The 22103-nt window shown below is 42.3% G+C and overlaps 2 protein-coding genes across 8 annotated transcripts in view; one reads left to right on the top strand and one right to left on the bottom strand.

Moving 5' to 3' along the window:
- The window catches only part of GDAP1 (ganglioside induced differentiation associated protein 1), a 45071-nt gene extending 31027 nt beyond the window's left edge, over positions 1–14044 (bottom strand). The window contains exon 1 of one of the 2 annotated variants that reach the window (XM_031669639.1): positions 13912–14044. The gene's annotated coding sequence lies outside the window, so the exon portion shown is untranslated. Of the gene's footprint in view, positions 1–13345; positions 13368–13911 lie in introns of those variants that run through there. The other variant, XM_031669641.1, reaches the window with a different exon arrangement.
- A 232-nt stretch (positions 14045–14276) lies between these two features.
- The window catches only part of JPH1 (junctophilin 1), an 80221-nt gene continuing 72394 nt past the window's right edge, over positions 14277–22103 (top strand). For 3 of the 6 annotated variants that reach the window (XM_009213227.4, XM_009213226.4, XM_009213225.4), the window contains exons 1-2: positions 14369–14908; positions 20205–20964. In XM_009213227.4, coding sequence (XP_009211491.1) covers positions 14530–14908; positions 20205–20964 — 1139 coding nt within the window. In that variant the 5' untranslated portion in view covers positions 14369–14529. Of the gene's footprint in view, positions 14909–20204; positions 20965–22103 lie in introns of all 6 variants that reach the window. The other 3 variants (XM_009213223.4, XM_003902876.5, XM_009213224.4) reach the window with 2 other exon arrangements.

Raw genomic sequence — 22103 nt, 5'->3', positions numbered from 1 at the left:
TCTACTCTAATTGATTCTGACTAATGAGAAGAAAAGCAGACCTAATACATAATTGATGCATCTCCACCGAGCAATAGCCAAATGGTACACTGTACAAAGAACGGCTTCCTACTAGATCGCAAAGCAGAGTCCTGAACAGCATCTAGCAAGACGCATGGGCTGAAATTAGGAGTGTGGCTCCACGGGTAGTACCGTAACATTTTAAAATGAAAAACATCATCTGTCACATTAAATTCAGGTTGTTAACTTTGATATTATTTGTTTTCAATTATGTTAGCTTTATGTTCTAAATAAACTATAAGCATACAGAGGTATATCTTATATTTTATGTACTGAAGTACACATATATAATGATTGTAAGTTTAAATAAAATAATGAAATTTAATCCACCATGGGAGAAAGGTCTGGACACATTTTTGTTTTCTTTCAAAAGTTATTCCTGGATTTCTCAAGCTTAAAAATAAACACTGTTCAATAGCAGAGGGGTCACATCTTGCTTCAGGATATGTATCAGAACCAATAGAGAGGGGCTAAAATTTAACAATCTTTCATATTTTCTAATATTATACTTCTGCCTCTTTTGCTTTCTCTGCCCCACCTCAGCTATGGGAGGGTAATTAAATAGTCACTGCTTCTTACTGAACTCTTAGAGTAAGATCACAAACAGGCCCTGGTCTCTGCCTTCCTCCCCACCATCATCTCTCACCAAGATCCTCTCCTTTGCTTAATGAGCCTTCTCAGTCCCTTCAATGTGCCACACTCATTGTGCCACACTCTTTTCATAACTATTTTCTCTTCTCCAGCTGATCTACTTACTTTTCTGGCTGTCTTCTACTCATCCTCCAGAGCTTGGCTTAAATGTCACTTTCTTAGAGAAGCATCTAAGCAATATCTATTGAAGAATGGATGGGTGGGTGGATGGGTGGATGGTGACCAGACAGAGGGATGGGTGTGTAGATGGATGGATGGTGGATGGATAGATGATGGGTGGATGATGGATGAAGGATGAATAGGTGGGTAGATAAATGGGTGAATGAATAGATGGTAGACGGATGGATGGATGAATGAGTGGACAGATGGTGGGTGGATGAATGGGTGAGTGGGTGGGTGGATGGTGAATGGATGATGGATGAATGGGTAGATGGATGGATGGATGGATGGATGGATGGGTGGGTAGGTGGATGGATGGATGGATGGATGATGTATGGATGAATGGGTGGGTGGATAACGGATAAATGGACAGATAGATGGGTTGGTGGATGGATTGTAGATAGATGGTTGGATGGATGGATGCATGGGTAGGTGGACAGACAGATGAATGAATGGTGGATGAATGGACAAATGAATGGATGGATGGGTAGGTGGGTGCAGGGATGGATGGGGAGGCCTTCCCTGATCTTGCAATCTAACTGAAAGTATCCCTTGCTATTCTTTTTTATAGCACTACTTTTTCTTCTGTAGTACAACAGTTGGAAATGATATATTGATTTAATATCTATCCTTTCAGTGGACTGTAAATTCCCTGAGGGTAGGGAGTTAATGACCTTATACCCATTACAAAGCACTCTATTTAGAAGGTACTTGTTACATATATACTGAGTAAATGAACAAAAGGAAATCTTGAAGATTATATTCACATCACTGAAATAGCTGTAAAGAATGGAAAAGCCCTTTTCTAACATTTTTCAATATTTTAATTAATGAATTATGTTAACATGGAATAATCTAAAAGAACAATACGTTTTGAGGGTAAGTAACCTGTGGCCTTTGAGAGGGAGAATCATAAACCAAAACAGCACTTGCAGATGATCCTGCTTGGATATTAATCAGAGACAAAATACACACCATAGTCAGTATGAAAATTACCTCAAAAGTTGTATTTTTAAAGCAAAATTCCACTACTGCTTGGACAGAATAGTTCTTGGGATATATATGATTCAGCAGTCACCACGTGCTTATAGTAATAGAAAAGAAAAATTTGGTTTTTTTTTTTCATCCAACAATAAAAAGCATCTTGAAAAAAAGTCTGAAAGAGGTGGTCCCAGGATCACTTGGACATACTCTCTTCCTGTATGTTCAACCCTACACCCCTCCTGTCTCAACATTGCTCTTAACCACCAGGAGTGGTGGACAGGAAATCCAGCTAATCCAGATGCTGATACTCAGAAGCAGGGACAGGCCAGTGTGCCCAGTTGCCACAATGTCCAGCTAGTCCAGGACCATGTGAAACTCGCAGCTCAATCAAGGGTTCCAGCCATTCTAAAGTGGCTGGAAACCACAAGGGCTGGGGCAGGGAGTACCTTGCTGTGTCATGGCCTAAGAACAGAGCTCTTTGGGGGCTTACTTAGCCTGGATACTGAGCCCACTGCTTCTCCAAGGTGGATAAAAGAGACAGACTTCCCATGGTGCTGGTGCCTAGACACAGCACCTCCTAGTTCAGTCTCCAGATGCTGGACAAAAGAAGATAACTTACAAGTCCACCCACTGGTTTGGCCTAGTTATCAGAGTTTTGTTAAGGTCTTGGTTTCAAGGCCACCTCATAATGGCTAGTTTTGTTTTGTAAATATCAACTATCCATTGTATACTTATCCTTAGAAGACATGTTCTTACATAGTACTTTTGAATTTTGCTTTTAAAATTACAAGGAGAAGGATATTGTTTATAACTATGAAAGCACTTTGAGAGATAATTCATGCAAAAAAAAAGTAAAGTCATGTTGGGATCACTATTTTCAGACAACTTTGAACTTATTTGACTAGCTTAACGAATCTAAGATAGGCCGGGCACCGTGGCTCACACCTGTAATCCCAGCACTTTGGGAGGCTGAGGCAGGTGGATCACAAGGTCAGAAGACTGAGACCATTCTGGCTAACAGGGTGAAACCTCGTCTCTATTAAAAATACAAAAAATTAGCCGGGCATGGTGGCAGGCGCCTGTAGTCCCAGCTACTCAGGAAGGTGAGGCAGGAGAATAGCGTGAACCCAGGGAGGCGGAGCTTGCAGTGAGCCAAGATCATACCACTGTACTCCAGCCTGGGCAACAGAGCGAGACTCCATCTCAAAAAAAAAAAAAAAAAAAAAGAATTCTGATATTGAATTCATCAGATGAATTCTGATTCCGTGGGCTTGGCATTGGACACCTGGGCATGTGTACACAGACAGTCCCCAACTTAGGATTTTTTTGACTTTACAATGGTGTGAAAGCAATATGCATTCAATAGAAACCATACTTCAAGTACCAATACAGTCATTCTGGTTTTCACTTTCAGTACAGTATTCAATAAATTACATGAGATATTCAACACTTTATTATTATAAAATAGGCTTTTGTGTTAGATGGTTTTGTCCAACTGTAGGCTAATGTAAGTGTTCTGAGCCCTTTTAAGTAGGCGAGGCTCAGCTATGATATTCAGTAGGTTAGGTGTATTAAGTACACTTTTACCTTACAATATTTTCAACTTATGATGGGTTTAATGGGTTTATCAGGATATAATCCCATAGTATGTCAAAGAGCATTTGTATTTAATAAGTTCCCCTTGGTGACTGTCAGCAGGGGAGTTTTGGAAATTGCCCTACGATAATGATTCTCCAACAGATAAGTACACTAGGATTGCTAGGAAAGCTCTCAGAATGTATGAGATGGGGCCACTCTGACATTTTGCTAGAGGAGAGCAGAACCTACACAAGCATCTTTTGAAAATGCTCACCCAGTGATTCTTACCTTTGCTTTGATGAAATTATCAGCCCTAAAGGAACATTTAGTATGGAAACGAGGCATGATTTAGCATAGGCTGTTACATTGAAGGAAATGATGGTGTATACTTCTTTCTAGAAATAGCAAAACTTTCAGAACAACCAAAATGGCAGGACTGACACAGCTGGAGGTTTCTAAATGTCCACTTCTGTCATAGACAGGCAAACAGTCTATGAATTATTCAATCAGTTGGTGAGTTGGAAATCACTCATACCATCTGGATTACCCAGGCAGTCTTTTTCCATTTCAGATGGTAAGTTTTGGAGGGTCCCAAAATTTATCAAGTCTATTTATTGCTTTACACAGGCTATTGCATCATCTACCAAATGGTGGTTCTATCCAGTTACATATACAGAATGGAATTTTCAAATAACTAAAATAATAAAATGCTAAGATGCTGAAGAGTGACATTTCAATTTAATTAGTAATAAGTACTATAATTTCAAGTTTCAAATTGTTCTTCAGTGAAGCTTTCCTACTCTCACCCCATTGATTTGTATCTTTATAGGTTTTTACATATGTACAAATATAGCAAACTATAGCACACTACATACACTGTTCAATACCTTGCTTTCTTTTCTATCTAATAGGTCTTGGGGTTTTTCCATATCAGTACATAGAAAGCTTCCCCATTCTTTTTTAAGAACCTGGAAATCTGATTTTAAACCCAGTTTTAGTAAGTTCTGATTTAGACTTTCCATCTCTCTCTGACCAAGAACAACCTGTAAATGTAAGCGTATATGTATGCATGTGTGTGTTATCTGTGTGTTCTTTAAAGATCACTGGGTGTATCAGTTCAAGGTCTCCAAGAAGCAGATTCCAGGATAGATTCAGACATATCAGAGATCTACCAGGGGAATACACATGCAGGATAAAGGCTACAGGAAACAGGAGTAGGTGGGAAACCCGTGAAAGCAAAGCAGGGAAGGAAGAATTGCGTAGAAAAGGCTCAGACTGCAGTGTAGCCCTTAAAAGGTTTTAGTCAGGTCAGTGGGGAGCACAGGATATCTCACCCATAAGAGGAGGTCTGTGTTGAGAAGGAATGACCCAGTTCTTGGAATCCCACTGTGCTTGGTTATTGGCTGGAAACAGCTTAGACAGAGTGTGGCCTCAGCATGAATGCTATTGGAATTCAAAGGTGCAGCAGCTACAGGCTGTTCACCAACCTCTTCTCTCACAGCAAGTTCTCCTGAAGGAAGCTCTGAGTGGTGCACATCTATGACCACCACAATCTCCCATTGCACTGCAGAGATTGTCTTCACATGTATCTGGGGGCAGTTCCTGGGGGACTTTCTTCCCAATGGGAAGCTCTGATAAGGGAAGTTAGTGGGACAAACAGCAGTCCCTGTTTCTCAACTCAGCCTTGCGGTTGAAAATGGTTCTCATCTTCTCCCTTTCCTTTACTTCATTCTCCTCACCATCAGCTATCATATGAGCAGGTTCTAGTGGCTTACCTAGTGGTGTAACCTAATCCTTCATTTCTGGAAGGTCTGAACCCTTTGTAACATACCAGGGTTGCCAAATGAGTGCATCCATGATTACAAGGAATCCGTAGAGTCCCAGGAAGCACCCAAATGGATCACCTGGGTCTGCACGTATTTTCTGTCCCCATTATATAAAAGCCTCCTTCTGCTCATCAAAGTCAACCATTTCTGCCAGTTTGGTGATTCCTCTTCTTACCTGCTGATCCCTGGGCACAATCCCTGGATCTACCAGGCAGGAGCCATAGTTTGCAGCTCTGCTTTGTCCCCTGGCAAGAGTGCTTCCCCTCTGGGGACCCTGCAGAGCCCAGAGATGCAGGGATAGGAAAGACACTGAATATGATAGTAAGTGAGGTACTACTGATTCTAACTCTTAGTTCCTAGGCTTATATGTCCTCCCTATTAGAGATAATGCCATAGAAAAATCTGATTCCGTGCATATACCATATCCCCAAAAGTGCCACTCCATCTTCGCAGATTACTACCAGAAACTAGAATTATAGCTGCGCCTTTAGGAGACCGTTCCATTATTCTATGAGGTTAGCCCCTCAAATATTACAGAGGTATGCAGTAATACAGTGTCTAAGATACAGGGGACCCCACAATCAGGGCTTGTTCTGGCACCTCCTTCACTGTGAAGTGGATTCCCTGGTGGGAGTTTATGTGTGAAATTCCATGCTTGTGAATCAGGTATTCTATAAGCCCCCTGGACAGTGCTGGTACAGGCTGAGACTCTGTGGGGAGGAAAGGTAAATCCATACCCAGAACGTCTATCCTTAGTAAGGATGAACCACTGGCTCTTCTAGGCCGAAATGAGTCTGATATAATCAACTTACCACCAAGTAGGTGATTGATATTCACAAGGAATACTCTCTGTTACTAACAGATTTGACTTGCAAAGTTAAGAGAAGTTAAACTGACCTCAATAAGCAGCAGTCCTTGCTTTTGATCCCAGGTGCAACTTCTATTTCTGCCACTGAGTCTACTAAGCTCATGTGCCCCTTGCTTCAGATTTGGGATGTCTGTTGAGGAAGGCTGACATTGACTGGCTGAGTCCTGTCATCTAATTGGGTTTTCAGTGCCTCTTCCACTTTGTGTCCATTCCCATATGTTCATCCACATGTCTCTAGCCTAGACCTCTATGTTTTCAGTCTTCCAGTCCTTCTCCGTCCAGCCCCTGACCAGGCAAGGCTGTTAGCCACTGCTCAGAAATCTATATAAATATTCCCACGTGGGGCCACTTTCCCTTCCACACAAAATACATGACTAGTTCAACATTCACAGTTCTGCCCACTGGAAAGATTTTCCCTGTCTACAGAAGTTCAAGACCACTCCTGAGTATAGATATAATGCAGCCTCCATCCATTTTCAGCTTCATCCACATACTGAGCTCGTGCAACCATAAACCAGACACAGGTTTTTCCTCCCCCTTCAGCTGGTTATTTGAAACCCCAATCTGCTCAGAGGAGCGAACCAGTGGAACCCTGGTGGGGGACATGAGGGTCTGTCCCACTCAGCCCTTAAGAAAGGGCAACCTGTTCTTGCAGCTTTCCATGCCCTCTGGTCCCACTCAGTTTGCTCCTAGAGATCCCGGTCCCAACTCACAATAGACTGCTTCTGGGTCTGTCCAGCTTTGTCTTGTCAGAGTCAAGAAGACTCAGCTCATAATGGGAAATTCTGAATGAACAGGCTACCTTTACTACCAAGGCCAAGTAACTTTCAAAGAAACTGTTCCTCAAAAGATGTGAGACTGACTGTTGCAGATGATATAGATCCTTGCTTTAGATCTCCATAGACCTGCAACTATGATTCTTCCACAGGGGCTTGCCATAATCTTCATATATCTTTTCTCACCACTGATACCTCCAACGCCATAGGCCCTGCCTGATCATATGGCCCAAGAGGCAGGGCTGCTTGCATCTCAACCTGGCCCTCTGGCAAAACCCCTTCCTGCTCTGAGCCCTCTCAAAGCTGGTGGCCTCCCCTCTGTGTCATCTAGCACATAAGCTGAAGTACTGTCTAAGTGTGTATGTGTTGCTTCCAGAACCAAAGAGTAGGCCTACCGGGTGTTCTGCTTCCTTTTTGCAGTAGAGGATGCAAGACACATCAATTTGCCCTTAACTTGGAGGGGCTGTCAGGGGCAGTGGCCTTGATGCAAAACCCATAGGAGATGTGAAGTTGTGGCAGCTGGAGTCTGTTTGCCAAGTACCCTCCAAACTGTAGGTTCTCTTGAAGGGAGATCTGAGCAGTGAGCCTCCACGGCCACTCTTTGGGTGTTCTGATGTCTCTGTAAGCTTTAAAAAGTGCTTGCCACGTGAAAATGATGTAAAATGCAAGAGATGACAAAAATGCTAGAGTGTGATGAAGGAAAGGAAGAGGCATTTAAGCTTTATTTGGAATGCAATCAGTATCTGAAGAATCCTACAAGGCCTTTGAGGTGTGCATGCTGAGCTGATATGCAGATTGGTACTGCAACGGTTGGCAAAGATACCACATCCCCCCTTGTCATTCAGTTAGAGGAAAGCCTCTTCTATCATTGCCTATTGTTTCAAATCCCATTCCCAAACTCTTGGAACCATTCACTCCTCGATTATAATTTACATTTCTTTTACTGCCTAATAATTGATTTCTTTTTTCTTTCCTTCAGCTATGAGTCATTTAGTAGCTACTTACTCCTTTGCTTTCAACAATATTGTGTACCTCCTTTCTTTATGCAACTGCTTTATGAAAAGGTTATCTCATCAATTTTTACAACTTTTAACAACATCTCAATACTGACTCTCTTCAAAATGCTTTTATATTCCCTTGCTATCTCCAAGTCGTGCAATTTCAAATACCGAGTTGCCTTTCAGCCATAGTTTCAGAACAAAGCATTGTGATTTTAAATGTAGGATGAGAGATGAACTCATCACCACGTCTCCTCAGATTCCTGGGACTTCTTTTTCAGGAAGTCTCTTCTGTTCTTACAATCACAGATTGAAAGACAGACTTGAAAGAGTGGTAAACCTTCCTTCCCTTCATTCCTTCCCTTGGTAGGGTGCCTCTTAATTCAAGAAGATCATTGCATTATAAATATCTGGAAGGGTATGCCTTTACTATATCCATAAACAACGTGCCACTGACTACCCAAAATTGTTTCAACCATAGCAGTCCATTAAATCACTCTGTCCTCTTAACTCTTATGATACTTGGCACTTATTGGCTACTTGTAGTTATCGCCCTTGTATGTTTATTATTTTTCTTTTTCATCTCATGTCTCTTTAGAAATATTTTATATCCTTAAGTGCAAAGGCTGAGCCTTACTTCTCTATGTCTCCAAACCTGATAGTAATCATGTATGCATATATATGATGAATAAACATAAGCACACATATACATACATATAAATACATATTTTGTGGTTTGGTTCAGGCACTACATCTCTAATGCAGACCTGCAATCCACTCTGTCTTCAAGTTACCACTCTTTCAATTCTCCCTTTCATCTGAGGTTACCTTTTTTATTGTTAGAACTTTCCTGAAACCCTCTGTGAGTCTCATCATTGGACACGGATGGTGTCCACGTCTATGTGGAGCTTTCCCCATTAGGAAGAGGAGGCAGAGGGCCACAAGAGACACATCAGGAGAAGAAACCAAAGCATTGCCCTTGAGAGTTAAATAGGCTCAGCTGGTGTTTTTAGAGCAGAATTAGACTATTTCTAAATCAGACTCTTGGCTTCTAGGGCAGGATTGCCTAGTTATACAAGACAAGCCAACAAGTATCCAGCAACTATACAAAATGCTGCTACCATGAGGCTAATAGTTGGAATACAACAGATAACCTAAAGTTAAGGAGACTAGAAAGGGATAAGAAGAAAAACACACAGGGAATGACAAAGCTGAAGTGGTGGGAGATAAAGATGGAGAGGAGAAGCATGAGATATGGGCATCATCGAAGCCAAGGAGATGAGTGCTCACAAGTATCAAATTCATTGTTGCCACTAGCAGGATAGGAACTGAAGAGATGCCATCATATCTGTCAAACAGAAGGTCCCCAATGGCTAGACAAGCTTCACTAGACCAGTGAGAACAGAATCCAAATCAAGTAGTACATAAATCAGAGGCGGGGACGTAAAGACCAGAATACACTCTTTCAAGATCCGCAGTTTCAAGTATAGACATAGAAGACTTAAGGAGATGACAGACCAGCAAATTAGGACTGTTTTAATACAGAAAACACAAGAGCTCGTTTTTTGGCTGAAAGAGAACAAATTAAAGCATATTTAAAAGAAAGAAGGTTAGGAGGCCAAGACGTGTGGATTGCTTGAGGTCAGGAGTTCGAGATCAGCCTGGCCAACATGGTGAAACCCCGTCTCTACTAAAAATACAAAAATTAGCCAGGTGTGGTGGCACACACCTGTAGTTCCAGCTACTTGGGAGACTGAGGCAGGAGAATTGCTTGAACCCAGGAGGCAGCGGAGGTTATGGTGAGCCAAGATTGCACCACTCCACTCCAGCCTGGGGGACAGAGTGAGACTCCATCTCGAGAGAGAGAGAGAAGGAACTGACCCAGAACCTGGGGAGGAAAAAGGATATCTTTTCCTCTTGGAGGCAGGTGAATGGGAAGAGGAAGAAAATGGGAACCTATGTAAAGTTTTTGAAGAGAGGAAAGGTGCAAGTGTTCCTAGCTCCTTCTTCCTCTGTAAGACAGAAGACAGTGTCCTCTGCTCAGCAGGAGAAAGCTGGGATGGAGATGGGCTCCAAGATGGCGATAAACATCTGGAAGTTGCCTGGGAAAAGTTTTGCTATGTAGCATGGAGGACTTTGATGAGAACCAATGGTGTATTCAGTGACAGTGGCAATGAGGGAATGCTGTCAGAGTGGAATTATAAAATCCCAGTTTACAATTTTCAGCTGGACCTTTACTCTCAAATTCCAGAGAGTTGGCCTTACCAGACCTTACTTGCTGGATCAAAGTAAGGTCCAGGCTATGTCCGAGGCCTGAGTGAATAGTGTAAGTCTCAAAAGGGGGTGTTACTGAACAACGGCTGTCAGAGGTAGGAGAAAAACGGGCATTATTTACTTATCCACTTATTTTTAATTTTTGACCTCTCCTATCTAATTGCCTACTGATCATCTCTGGGGTATACTTCTGGACCATTCTCTCCTAAATAAATATATCTTCCCCAGCCCCCGTAATTTACTGTCCTTCCTCCTTTAAAAAAAAAAATAAAAGTCTAGACAGCAACATTATCATTAACCCAGGCAGCTAATCTAAAAAAATAAGAAAGAAAAGTCATCTTTACTACACCTTTTTGTTCTCTGCTGAGCATTTGAAAGCTCTCAATGTGTTCTCTTCCTCTCTCCAATTAAGGACAGGAATAAAGAACCTCCTCTAAAGTCACACAGACCTGGGTTTGAATCCTTCCTCAATCATTTCTACCTTGAATAATTCTGGGCATATGAATAAGCTAAACTTTATTTTCTCCTTCTGTAAAATGGTTGTATGACTAGTACAAATCATCTACAATTATGAGATTTAAGTGAATTCATACCTGTAAAGAAAAGCTTAGTATGGTATCTGTCACACAGTAGTTACCATAAAAGATTTGAAGACCATTAATCTTGGAATTCTCTTCCTCTTCTGATTTCACGCTGCCTGCAAAGTTTCTCACCATATTTCTTAATTTTTATATTTATCATGGACAAATTTCTTGAATGTTTGTGAATGCTATATTGCAAATAGTCAAATTTTGATTATTTGATTTTATAAATCAAGATGTTAATACTTTTTGACTTATCTATCAAGTGATTTTAATTGTATGTGCTTTTCTACACACTTTGAATCATGGTCTTTAGACGATAAACACATACAGATTAGCTTTTAGTCATTTGTAAAGTTTCTATTAACAACTCTCAATAATCAGTCTTTTTTCTTTCTTTCTTTCTTTTTTTTCTTATTTAGAGATGGGGGTCTTCCTATTTTGCCCAGGCTGGTCTCAAACTCTTGGGCTTAAATGATCCTCCTGCCTCAGCCTCCCAAAGTGCTGGGATTACAGGCAAGAGTCACCTCATCCAACCAATAATTAATCTAATATGTAAATAAAATGAAGTCACCAATAAATTTTTTAATGCACCTTCATTTTTTAAAAGACATCATTAAATCCCAGCAAAACATCCTTACTAATATGTTGTTAATTGGTCATAGTCACACTCAAAATAGCTTACAATATGTTATAAAATTTTTTAGAATGGAACTATATAGTAACTGGGTTTTCAACATGGAGGAAAACAAACTGCTAGGGTAGTTGCTGGCCCCTGGATTTTCATGGCCTCTCCCACTCCACCTGTCAAACCAACATTCACATTCTCTTCTTACTAATCCCTTCTTAAAGCTAAATTCAACTCCCCCTTATCCAGGGCAAAGGTTCAGAGGGAGAGGGAAAATAAGGACATTAACCCTGACTATTAAACTGCAACATTATTCCACTGTCTACTATCTGCTACCCCATCACTCTCAGCACCTCTTCCTCTTCCTAGTTCTCTCTCCCAGTCTTCTCCAACCATTACTATTGACCCTGAACACTTACATGAACACATACGTCTTCGTGACTGGGGAAACATTCCATTGTGATGGCAGCTGGTAAATGGAAGCATGGCCTATATGGTCATTTGCCAAAAATTGTTTAGTAATTTATCAAAAATACTAACTTTCTTTCATAAAGAAAGTCAACATCAGAGCTAGGCTAGGATTAAGATTTGTTAAAATTTAATCATAGCTATCTGGTGGTAAAGTCTCACTTTTAATTAAGGTTTTTCGCAAGGCATCTATTAGGGATAGCCACAGGAAAAGTAAGCAATAAATGGCCATGTCTTTTTTCCTCCCCAAATCTCCATATTCAAACCAGATGTATGTGTACCTCACACCACAAATGGACTAGATATCCATTACAGAAGCTGGAAACTTATTTCATGCTGTATGTTCCAGAAAATCCCTCATTTACATGACAACTAATTAGAAAGAGTAATAAATAAATACATAAAGGTTTCCCAAATTTATCCCCTTAAAGAACATATATGGGTCCTGACACACCGGGTGGGTCCAACAACAAAAAGAGGTTAAGGGACAAAGACTACTCTGTGACGAAATCTAGTTTAGAAAGAGACTCCCCCATTCAAAATATTGACTTGACCAACCACACCTTTTCTCATATTATACAGAACCTCAAAATATATGGGAACACATCTTTCTACATTAGCTCCTGATTCTGGTGTAACCCCTAACAGGGAAGTGGAATTATGGCTCAGCCGCAAAGCCCTGGCCCTCATCTTCCCAGCGGCCTAAATCAATCCCCAGTCCAGGACAAGATGCTTCGAGAGATGCATAATTATTTCAGGCCACTAGGGTAAGCACTATTCCTGGCAACTCTGCCGGCAGTGCCATGGATGAGGGCTTCTAATTCTCTTTGGTGATTTGGTTCCGCATAAACTGAGATTTTTCTTTCAGTTTTTCAGCCAGATAAGCAGGAAAAGTCGGCTCTCATCCTTAGAGAGAGGCAATCAAGGTTAATTGGAGTTCCTTTTCTGTGCAGTTTAGTCTACTTTTTCCCAGGCTGTCTTCCTGACACCTGTCCTTATATCTATATCTGATTATCAAATACTTAGTGAGAGAACATTTGGCAGCTTCTGATGCTCACATAGTCATCCAAAGGCCTCTCAGTCTAAGAAATAACAGGAATACACTTCAAATCAGTTTCCTTGAGAGGCCAACCTGAGACCCTAGGCTGTGAACGCGGGAGAAGTGTCTCCCATGGGTATTTTGAGGGTGAAGTGAAGAATAATGCTTTTTCTCACCAGAGACAATGCTGATTCAACTTGCCTATTACCAAATCTCTAATTTTTGGTTTAGCACTGAAGCCACAATATACTCAGTTATTACCTAACATAGAAAGAAAAGCAAATCTTGTCATTCCCATTCGGAAGATGGTGAAATCGAGGTTTAAAAGTTTAGAAGAGTTGTCTAAAGTGAATTCGACAAAGCAGTGTTGTAGCTAGAAAGTAGATCAGCTGACATCTGTCCCTGGTTTTGTAGGTCACAGTTTCTTTGCAAGTTTAGAGCAGTGTTTTACTTACCATATTCCTCCTTGCAAACTTGTTTACTTTCTCAAACAGTGGATACCACTGGAGAGGTGTGCATTCCAGACACTTATACAATATACACAGACCGAGCCGTCTACCTGTTGGGCACACAGCTCCAAACTCAAGAATCTCTAAGGTTGTTAAGAAGCATAAACGAGACAGGAGAGGGAGCAGGCTCTAATGTAAAAGGAATATCCTGTACCGCTTCAAAGGCCGATTAAAAAATCCTCTTCACCACTATTAATAAAAAACTAACCAATATATTCTGTGCTTTTTCAAACTGTACTGCTCACCCTCAGTGTCTTCATTAAATAAATGCAAACACGTGTGCTTTGAAACGGGTAGGTGTAAAAGAACACTGCACAATTATATCTAGGCTGCCGCAGATTTACATCACATGCATACATATATCTAGGAGATATCAATTCACGATGACAGCTGAGCATGACAAATGCAACAGTACACAAGTTGGAACGCTGAAAACAATGCAACTACAAACCCCATGCAGACAAACACGCACACAATGAGTTTTCCCTCAACACACACGTGGCCGCACTCACAGGAGCTTAATCACATTGAAAAACCCCAAACACAAACACCGGAGGCTCCAGCGCCCGCGAGCAGCCCCCACACAGGCAGCCGCGCCTTCATCTCCAGGCAGGGATTCTCGTGCGTCCCCGGGTACACTCGCCCTCCCACCGGCATCCCACTGCGAGAACACATGAGCGCCAGCCGGTCCCCGCGCGCGCCCGCCCGCCGGGGAAGCGGCCGCTCCCGGGGCTGGGGGCAGGGCCCGGTGGGGCGGGAGCGCCGCGGGGCCGGGCCTCGGCGCCCGGGGAGGGGACGAGGGGCGGGCGCGGGGCGGCGCCCGGCTCACGTGGGCGGGCGGGAGCAGCTGAAGGTCCGCTCGGCAGCCTGGGCTGTCCTCTCGCGCGCGGCGCTGGCCGGGGCGGCGGCGGCGAAGGAGGAGGAGGAGGAGGAGGAAGGCGGCGGTGGCGGCGGCAAAAGAGGAGGGAGGACGGGGGCGGCGTCGGACTGGAGCCGAGCGGCGGCGCGAGCTGCCCAGGGCGCTGTCGTGAGCTCGCCCGCCGGGCCCCCACCCCCGAGCTACACCCTGCCGTGCCCAGCACTGCCCGCGTCCGTGCCCCTGCGGGGAGCGCGCCGGGGCTGCCCCCCGAATGACGGGCGGAAGGTTCGACTTCGACGATGGCGGCACCTACTGCGGCGGCTGGGAGGAGGGCAAGGCGCACGGGCATGGCATCTGCACGGGGCCCAAAGGCCAGGGCGAGTACTCGGGCTCCTGGTCGCACGGCTTCGAGGTTGTCGGAGGCTACACCTGGCCCAGCGGCAATACCTACCAGGGCTACTGGGCGCAGGGCAAGCGGCACGGGCTGGGGGTGGAGACGAAGGGCAAGTGGATGTACCGGGGGGAGTGGTCACATGGTTTCAAGGGGCGCTACGGGGTCCGGCAGAGCCTGTGCACCCCCGCTCGCTACGAGGGTACCTGGAGTAACGGGCTGCAAGACGGGTACGGCGTGGAGACCTACGGGGACGGAGGTGAGCGGCGTGGCGGGCGGCTCGGCTCCTCCGCGAGCTGGTGCGGTGGGCTCTGCCCTCGCTGTGGGGAAGTGGGGAGGACGCCGGGTGCACGTGTCCGGAAACCCGCCAAAACACCTGGGGGCGCCTCCCGCCCGCGCCCGCCCTTCCCAGAGGCGGCGCTGGGGCCGGACTGGGGCGCCAGGGCTGGATCTGACCCCGTTCTTGGAGCGGACCAGCGGACCGTGTGTCCACACTCAGGGGAGCTAGGCGTGAATGTACCTGGCCGGCGCCAGCGCTGCGCTGCCACCGGGAGGGCGCGCCGCCCGGGAGGGTTGGACTGGAGAGAGGACGCTGTCACTTGAGCCCGTCACATTACGTTCCTGATCCCTCCCTCTCCCGGCTGGGTTTGAAATCGCCACTCCCGTGAAGTTAGAGCGAACACCCTGAGCGGGTGAGGCTGGAGGTCCGTGCTGACCGCTCCCCGGATTGGTTTCACGTGGAATCGTATTTCGCTCCTGGTCCTCTAGTAGCCTAAAGATAGAAGCCAGAACCCCGTAACTAGGATGTTGGGGAATTGTACCTTATTTGGGGGTGCATTTGGAAACGTCCGAGTTATGGGAGCAGAAAGGCCACCTGATGCAGGTGGAGTTCAGAGTGTGAGAGTTCCTAGTTTTCATTCCATTCCTTAAAATATTGGTCTTAAAAGAGTAGCAGTCTTTGCTGACCTGGAGATCTTGGACAAATTACTAGCAAGATATTTTAGAAATGGGCAATGAAGTCTACATTGAAAAAAATACAATTGGCAGGTGTGTTCCTATGCTGCTAAGTTAGCAGCTACTTTACTCCTGAGAATGGCAATACTGAAACAGAAATTTGCATTATGTATGACCTAAGCAGTATGCCTGGCTGTGAACAAAGATCACCTTCTTTTAAGATTTAACAATTTTTGCCAAAGGGATTGTGTATATACCAGGACAGAAGTTCCTCTTTTATTAGGAAAAGTATACATTACTGAAACAGGTGTCAAAACCTGATGAATCTCCTTGTGTAATACGCTGAGAAAGATATTCATGAATAGCTTATGCTTTAGCAAAGTGCATTTCCCGATAAACATAATCATATTTAGTTGAAAAGGGTTGTAGGAGGCGACATCACTTTTTGGAATTAAGCAGCTCAGAGTTGGAGGATATTAAAGGGATGTAATTAAAAGTTTCTCCAGCCCACTGCAACCCCATTTATACCATTGCTTATATAAAAGCTTACACAATTTGTACACTTCACTTAGTCAGAACACTTGGGCCGTGTTTCAAATGCAAAATGGCAGAATGGTAGAACTTGCTAAAAAGGACATCTTTTCATCCTACAGTATAAATTAAGTGTATGGTTCTCATGGATTAAAAGAAAAAAACGTTCTCTAATACTTTTCTGTGGGGCTGAATACCGAGTTTCACAATAGTTAATTAGGACCCTTAAATGTTCTGAATGGGCATAAAGTACGTGGTTGACAGCGCTATAAATATATTAGTTTGTGACTGGATTTTGTTGGAGGCCCCAGCTCTACTGTATAACTAAATTCCATGCTCAAAAGTAGAAAGCAAAATTTATTTTTTTAAATGTGTGCATTGTTTTATAATCTTTTAAGAAGGCCAGGGATGGTTCTCTTCAGTTTTGGAAAGTTGAAAATAGTCTCCTTTTAAAGATGCTATTCATTAAACACACTCTCTTGGTTTAGAGTATTCATTATACCTAGTAATCAAAATATATATAGCACAGTAGAGGTTGTCTGTGTACATGTCGTAGAAGCCCAAATAAGTCTCCAGAATGATTTTATGAATAATCTGCCTTCAGTTTTAAAATAAACTTTAAAAAAAAAAAAAAAAAACTTAAAACTTGGCATCATGCTAGGTGGTACTGTGGTTTTCTTCTTCTACCAAAAAAAATCTAATATGCTACAGTTAGGAAGAAAAACCTTAAAAATCACGGCTGAATGTCTACTCTGTGCTAATGGATTTTCTGCTGTCTTATATGTAACTTTATTTCATTAGAAAGTCCTCAATCATAAAAGGGGAGTCTAAAGCAAGTGTATTGCTATAACTTATTTCATACAAAGGTTTTGGCCAAAATAGGAATATTACTAAAAAATTAGCTTCTTTTCTGCTGTTCTCACTAAGGAGTTAGCTTGTTTTTGTCTCCACTCTCCCCATCGCCACATGTCCATCCCTGTACACCCTGTATCAGATTCAGGGAAAATCTGATTCCGTGTTTTTTTGTGGTGACATTAAACTGGAGGAGGAAGGAAGCAGTAATTTCATGTGAGAAGTATCACTTATTTTATTAGTGATTTGTGTATGATATGTTGCTGAAATAGAAACCCCCTGAATATCAACAATACGTTAGTCTCATACTCATGAAATCCAAATCTAGGTGCCCAGAATTTTTTGTGCTAATTCTGATCTGTACTTTGTTTTTTCACTTGCCGTAAAACTATTGAAAATTTCTGGGAAAACATAATGTTTTGTTAACTAGATGCATACTTGCACATACCCATTCGGAGCATATAAACTGAAGTTTGGCATAGTGCAGTGCAGATTTGACTGAAACTCCTAAACTGGATGCCTTCCACTACAAGATTGTGTAGTTAAAACGACTAAATCTTAAAAATTAGCTCCCAAATGAACACAGTTTAAAACTGGTAAAAGTAATTTTTATACTTGTGAAATATGCATCTACATTTTAGGAATCAAGAGGAACTAATTAGAACTTTATTTGAGCAGCAGGGAGAAGTTGGAACCCACCTGCTTCATAAAGAAATAGGCCCTTTTTTTTTCTAGGTTCATTGACTAAACTAAACCTATTTTAAATTTCAGATGAACTGCTAACAGTTTGACTGTAAATTGGTTTCTAGCAATTCGGTGGAGGAATTCTTTCATATACTGTGATTTAACAAAATGGGAGAGGAATGTGGCCAATGCTCTTGTCCCCCCTTCCCTGTTTGACAGTTAAGCAGAGACTTAAACTTTCTAATTATTGCTGTTGCCTTAAACAGCTTGGATTTTCAAGCCATACTTTTTTGGAAATTCTAAATACTGTACTAGTCATATTTTTGAAGATAACAGTTTAAGGAAACTAGCTGTTAATTTTCCATCAGTGTTAAACATTTACCAAGATGGTATGGTTGTATTTTAAAAGTGTAGATACTTATTGATATCAAACAACATCTCTGCAAATTGTTCTAGCAAAATTAACTTGTCACTCTAGACAAAAGTTAGGAGGATATGATTACAGCTTTCTTTTAACCAACAAAATATTAAAAATAAGGTGGTTTATTTTAGTATGTTCAAGCCAGATTGTGAAACTTTCATCCTAGAATTTAAATTTTACCCGTCTAGGCAAAGGAAAAATCAAAGTCAAAATTTCCTAAGAATTCCATTCCCATTCCTGTTGAGATGGCGGTATTTGGAGATGGCCAATATTCAGTAGGAATCTTCTTAGCCTGAAATGTTTTACATGACTATCTTATCCTCTTGGGTTAATCTTTCGGAGAAAACTATGGGCCACCCACCTCCTCAGAAGTTCATAGATGTCAGGTTAAGACTTCACATCTACCCAGAATATGACAGTTAGAGTACCAGACCCACTTAGTATTTCATTGTATATCTACTATTGCCTATGTAACCTACGTCAGAATGAACAAAAAGAGAAGGTAGTCTTGAAATTGGTCAAAACTGTTGACTTGGGAGTCGTTATGGTTTTAACTTTTAAGTGCAATGAAATAACCAGCCATTGTTAACACAGTTATATAAAACCACTAGCATTTTTGCTCAGTATTTTAAAAATGAATATATGCCATGCAGTGGAAATCTGTACATGGCAATATAAAATGCAAAGTGACTGCAGGGTAGATCTATATAATCAGAAATGGAAAGAGGTCAAGACAGACTAATCATTATTTGTTTTCTATGACATTGTGAATTGTTATGAATAACACAGAAGTAATTACATTTAAAATTTTCCAGATAGCTTCTTTTGAGGGATACTGTAAATTAAAATTTACCCTTAATTAAAGGAAATGGCCTTGATTTTGAAAAGAAACTTCTAAATTCCCTAATTTAACATTCATTTCCTCCTAAGATTATTTTAAAACCTGTACCAGGTTATTTTTTAATGTCTTTATTTATTTAGTAGCAAAATATTCACTACAAATGCTTTAGATGACAGATTATCCTGAAAAAGCATAATATTTGTTGACAGAGTGATCTGGTATCAACATTGTAATAGTGTCAAATATACCTTTTCTCTGAGATGAAGTCCAAAATGGTAACAGTAAAAGATTTCATCTGGCCTTACATCAGTTTCTCCAAGGGTAAAGGGTATACCTTTTAGCCACCATAGCTTTTTAATGTCAACATAGTCATCAAACACCCTCTGTCCACAAACACAGACCACAGGACACATGAGAATTTTGTGTTCTGGTATGAACTAATTCTGCCCTCAGGGTGCTTCTAGTCTGTGGTGTGATTTACAATGCAGTGGCAGCTAGGAAAATCCATAGAGGATGCAGAGATTTGGCAAATGACATGGCACAAAGCTTTGACCTTTTCACTTAGAAGCACAAAAATGTTAAATTGCTCATTTTTTTTCATAATAGTTCACTGTATTTATAATATATATTGTGGTTGTCAATTCACTCTTAGCTCAAAAAGGTTCACCCAAATTCAAATGATAATCCTGAATATTCAACAGTTTTCTCTACACTAAAAAAAGAGATGCTGAATGTAGCAGAAAATTTAAGACGTTCATTTGATGACTGTGTCCCAAGTATTCAGATTTAAGCCTCTGTGCTTTTTGGAATGTTATACTGACATAGACCTAAAAGTCATTTTTTAGAGTTTTCCAGCTAAATTAGTAATATTAGAATAAAATGTACAAATAGAATTCATTTCATATTCTCCTGTTTCCTTGTCTTCTTCCTAAGAGGAATTTTTGATGCATTAATTTCAGAGGAGAATGTTGTTTTCCAGTGTTCACTTTTTGTATTAGAAAGTACTGGTTTTTCTCTGAAATACTTGCATAATTTTTTAATGAAAAGCAAAAATTATCTGACTACTGGAAAATTCTGTGCAATGACATTAAAACCTTACCCCCAAAATTACAGGGCGGGGATTCACAAGTGGACGCAAAGTATCCTCCAGGGTTGACTTGGAAATGGTCAGATTTGACCTTGGGCAGGCCTGCGCCAGTGTGCGCTGGATGGTGCAGGTGATTGCGCAGCTTCTGCTGCTGACTCACGGTGCTTTCTTGCGGTCTCTCCAAGGTACCTACCAGGGCCAGTGGGCCGGAGGTATGCGGCATGGCTACGGAGTGCGCCAGAGCGTGCCCTACGGCATGGCCACGGTGATACGCTCGCCGCTGCGCACCTCGCTGGCCTCGCTGCGCAGCGAGCAGAGCAACGGCAGCGTGCTCCACGACGCCGCGGCCGCCGCTGACAGCCCGGCTGGTACCCGCGGTGGTTTCGTGCTCAACTTCCACGCAGACGCTGAACTAGCGGGCAAGAAGAAGGGCGGCCTTTTCCGGAGGGGCTCACTTCTCGGAAGCATGAAACTCCGCAAGTCCGAATCAAAGTCTTCCATCTCGAGCAAGCGCAGCTCTGTCCGCAGTGACGCGGCCATGAGCAGAATTAGTTCCAGCGATGCCAACTCCACGATCAGCTTCGGCGATGTAGATTGTGATTTTTGCCCGGTGGAAGACCACGTGGACGCCACCACCACGGAAACCTACATGGGCGAGTGGAAGAACGACAAGCGCAACGGCTTCGGCGTTAGCGAGCGCTCCAATGGCATGAAGTATGAAGGGGAGTGGGCAAATAACAAGAGGCATGGATATGGCTGTACCGTGTTTCCTGACGGCTCCAAAGAAGAGGGAAAATACAAAAATAATATTCTGGTCCGTGGGATAAGGAAGCAGCTTATACCAATAAGACATACAAAAACTAGGGAGAAGGTGGACAGAGCAATTGAAGGCGCCCAAAGGGCAGCTGCCATGGCGAGAACCAAAGTGGAAATAGCAAATTCAAGGTAAGTAAATGCAGGGTGGTTGGTTTTGCCGGGTTGGTCAGAACAATGGAGTATCAAATATTATGTTTGTCTGCTGGTGACATTGCTAAATGCGTTCTACAACTGCTAAAAAAATCAGAGGTGGAAAATGATTACACTCAGTAGAGTCAAAGTCAGAAATGTACCTGCACTGTTCTGCAACTTCCCATTGTCAAAAAATGTTGAAGGCACTTTGAGCTCCCTTTCCCATTCTAAATTACTTCCCTCATATTAAATAGCGTGAGGGAGTTCACTGAGACCTTGTGCTCATCTTCCTGAGCCCGGGAAGTTGCTGTTTTCTTTTCTTTTTTTTTTTTTTCCTTGTTTTAAGAAGGACCACTGAAATGCTGCCATAGAAAGCATTGTGTTTTGTGTGCCAAAAGAAAATAGCAATCCACGTAGAAACATACCTACTATAGATGTGTATCTTTATTCAGATATTTACATTGGAGGTATGCACACTAAGCCTAGCTTATACAATTCAGATTCTATGAAGTCTTATAGGTAAAATTGGTTTTGAGACAGCCACCAAAATCTACATATGGCAAAAGTGGAAAATAACATGAGAAAATCTGGCATGCATTGTTTAAAACAACAGCTATATGGGAAAGGCCAAGAGACCTACGAGAATCGCCACATTCTATGCAGAAGAGATTAGGTCACTGGTGTATTAAAAGGAAAGGGGTGGAGAGAACCTACAACCTGACATGGACAGATGGGACTCTCAATGTGCCAAGGTTGGAAGAAAGAAGAGCAGTAGAGAAGGGCTGGAGTGAGTAGGAGAAAACCGGTGAATAATAGATTGACAAGTGGGGTGTATGTGTGGGCACAGAAGGACTGTGTGCTTGAAGTTTTACCATTAATAGCTGGTTTCAGGGATCCAGCAAGAGGGATGGAGAAATCTATGGGGAATAAAGTTCTATTAGGGAAGGATATTATAGGTGAGACAAAAAGAAAAAGGTGTGGTTATAAATGGAAAATTTTATTTTTAGTCTTATTTAAGTGGGTACTGACTAGCCACAGCTTTGTAAGACTTTAAGCATAAATTTAGCATAGAATGTTAAAAATCCTGTTTCTGCTTCAATAACACTCTTCCACAGAAGTAAACGCCCTTTTGAAAC

Source organism: Papio anubis, chromosome 8 (genome assembly GCF_008728515.1).
Source record: "Papio anubis isolate 15944 chromosome 8, Panubis1.0, whole genome shotgun sequence".
Lineage (NCBI taxonomy): Eukaryota > Metazoa > Chordata > Mammalia > Primates > Cercopithecidae > Papio > Papio anubis.
The sequence above is the reverse complement of the archived record's forward strand: the minus strand, read 5'-3'. Positions and strand labels throughout refer to the sequence as shown.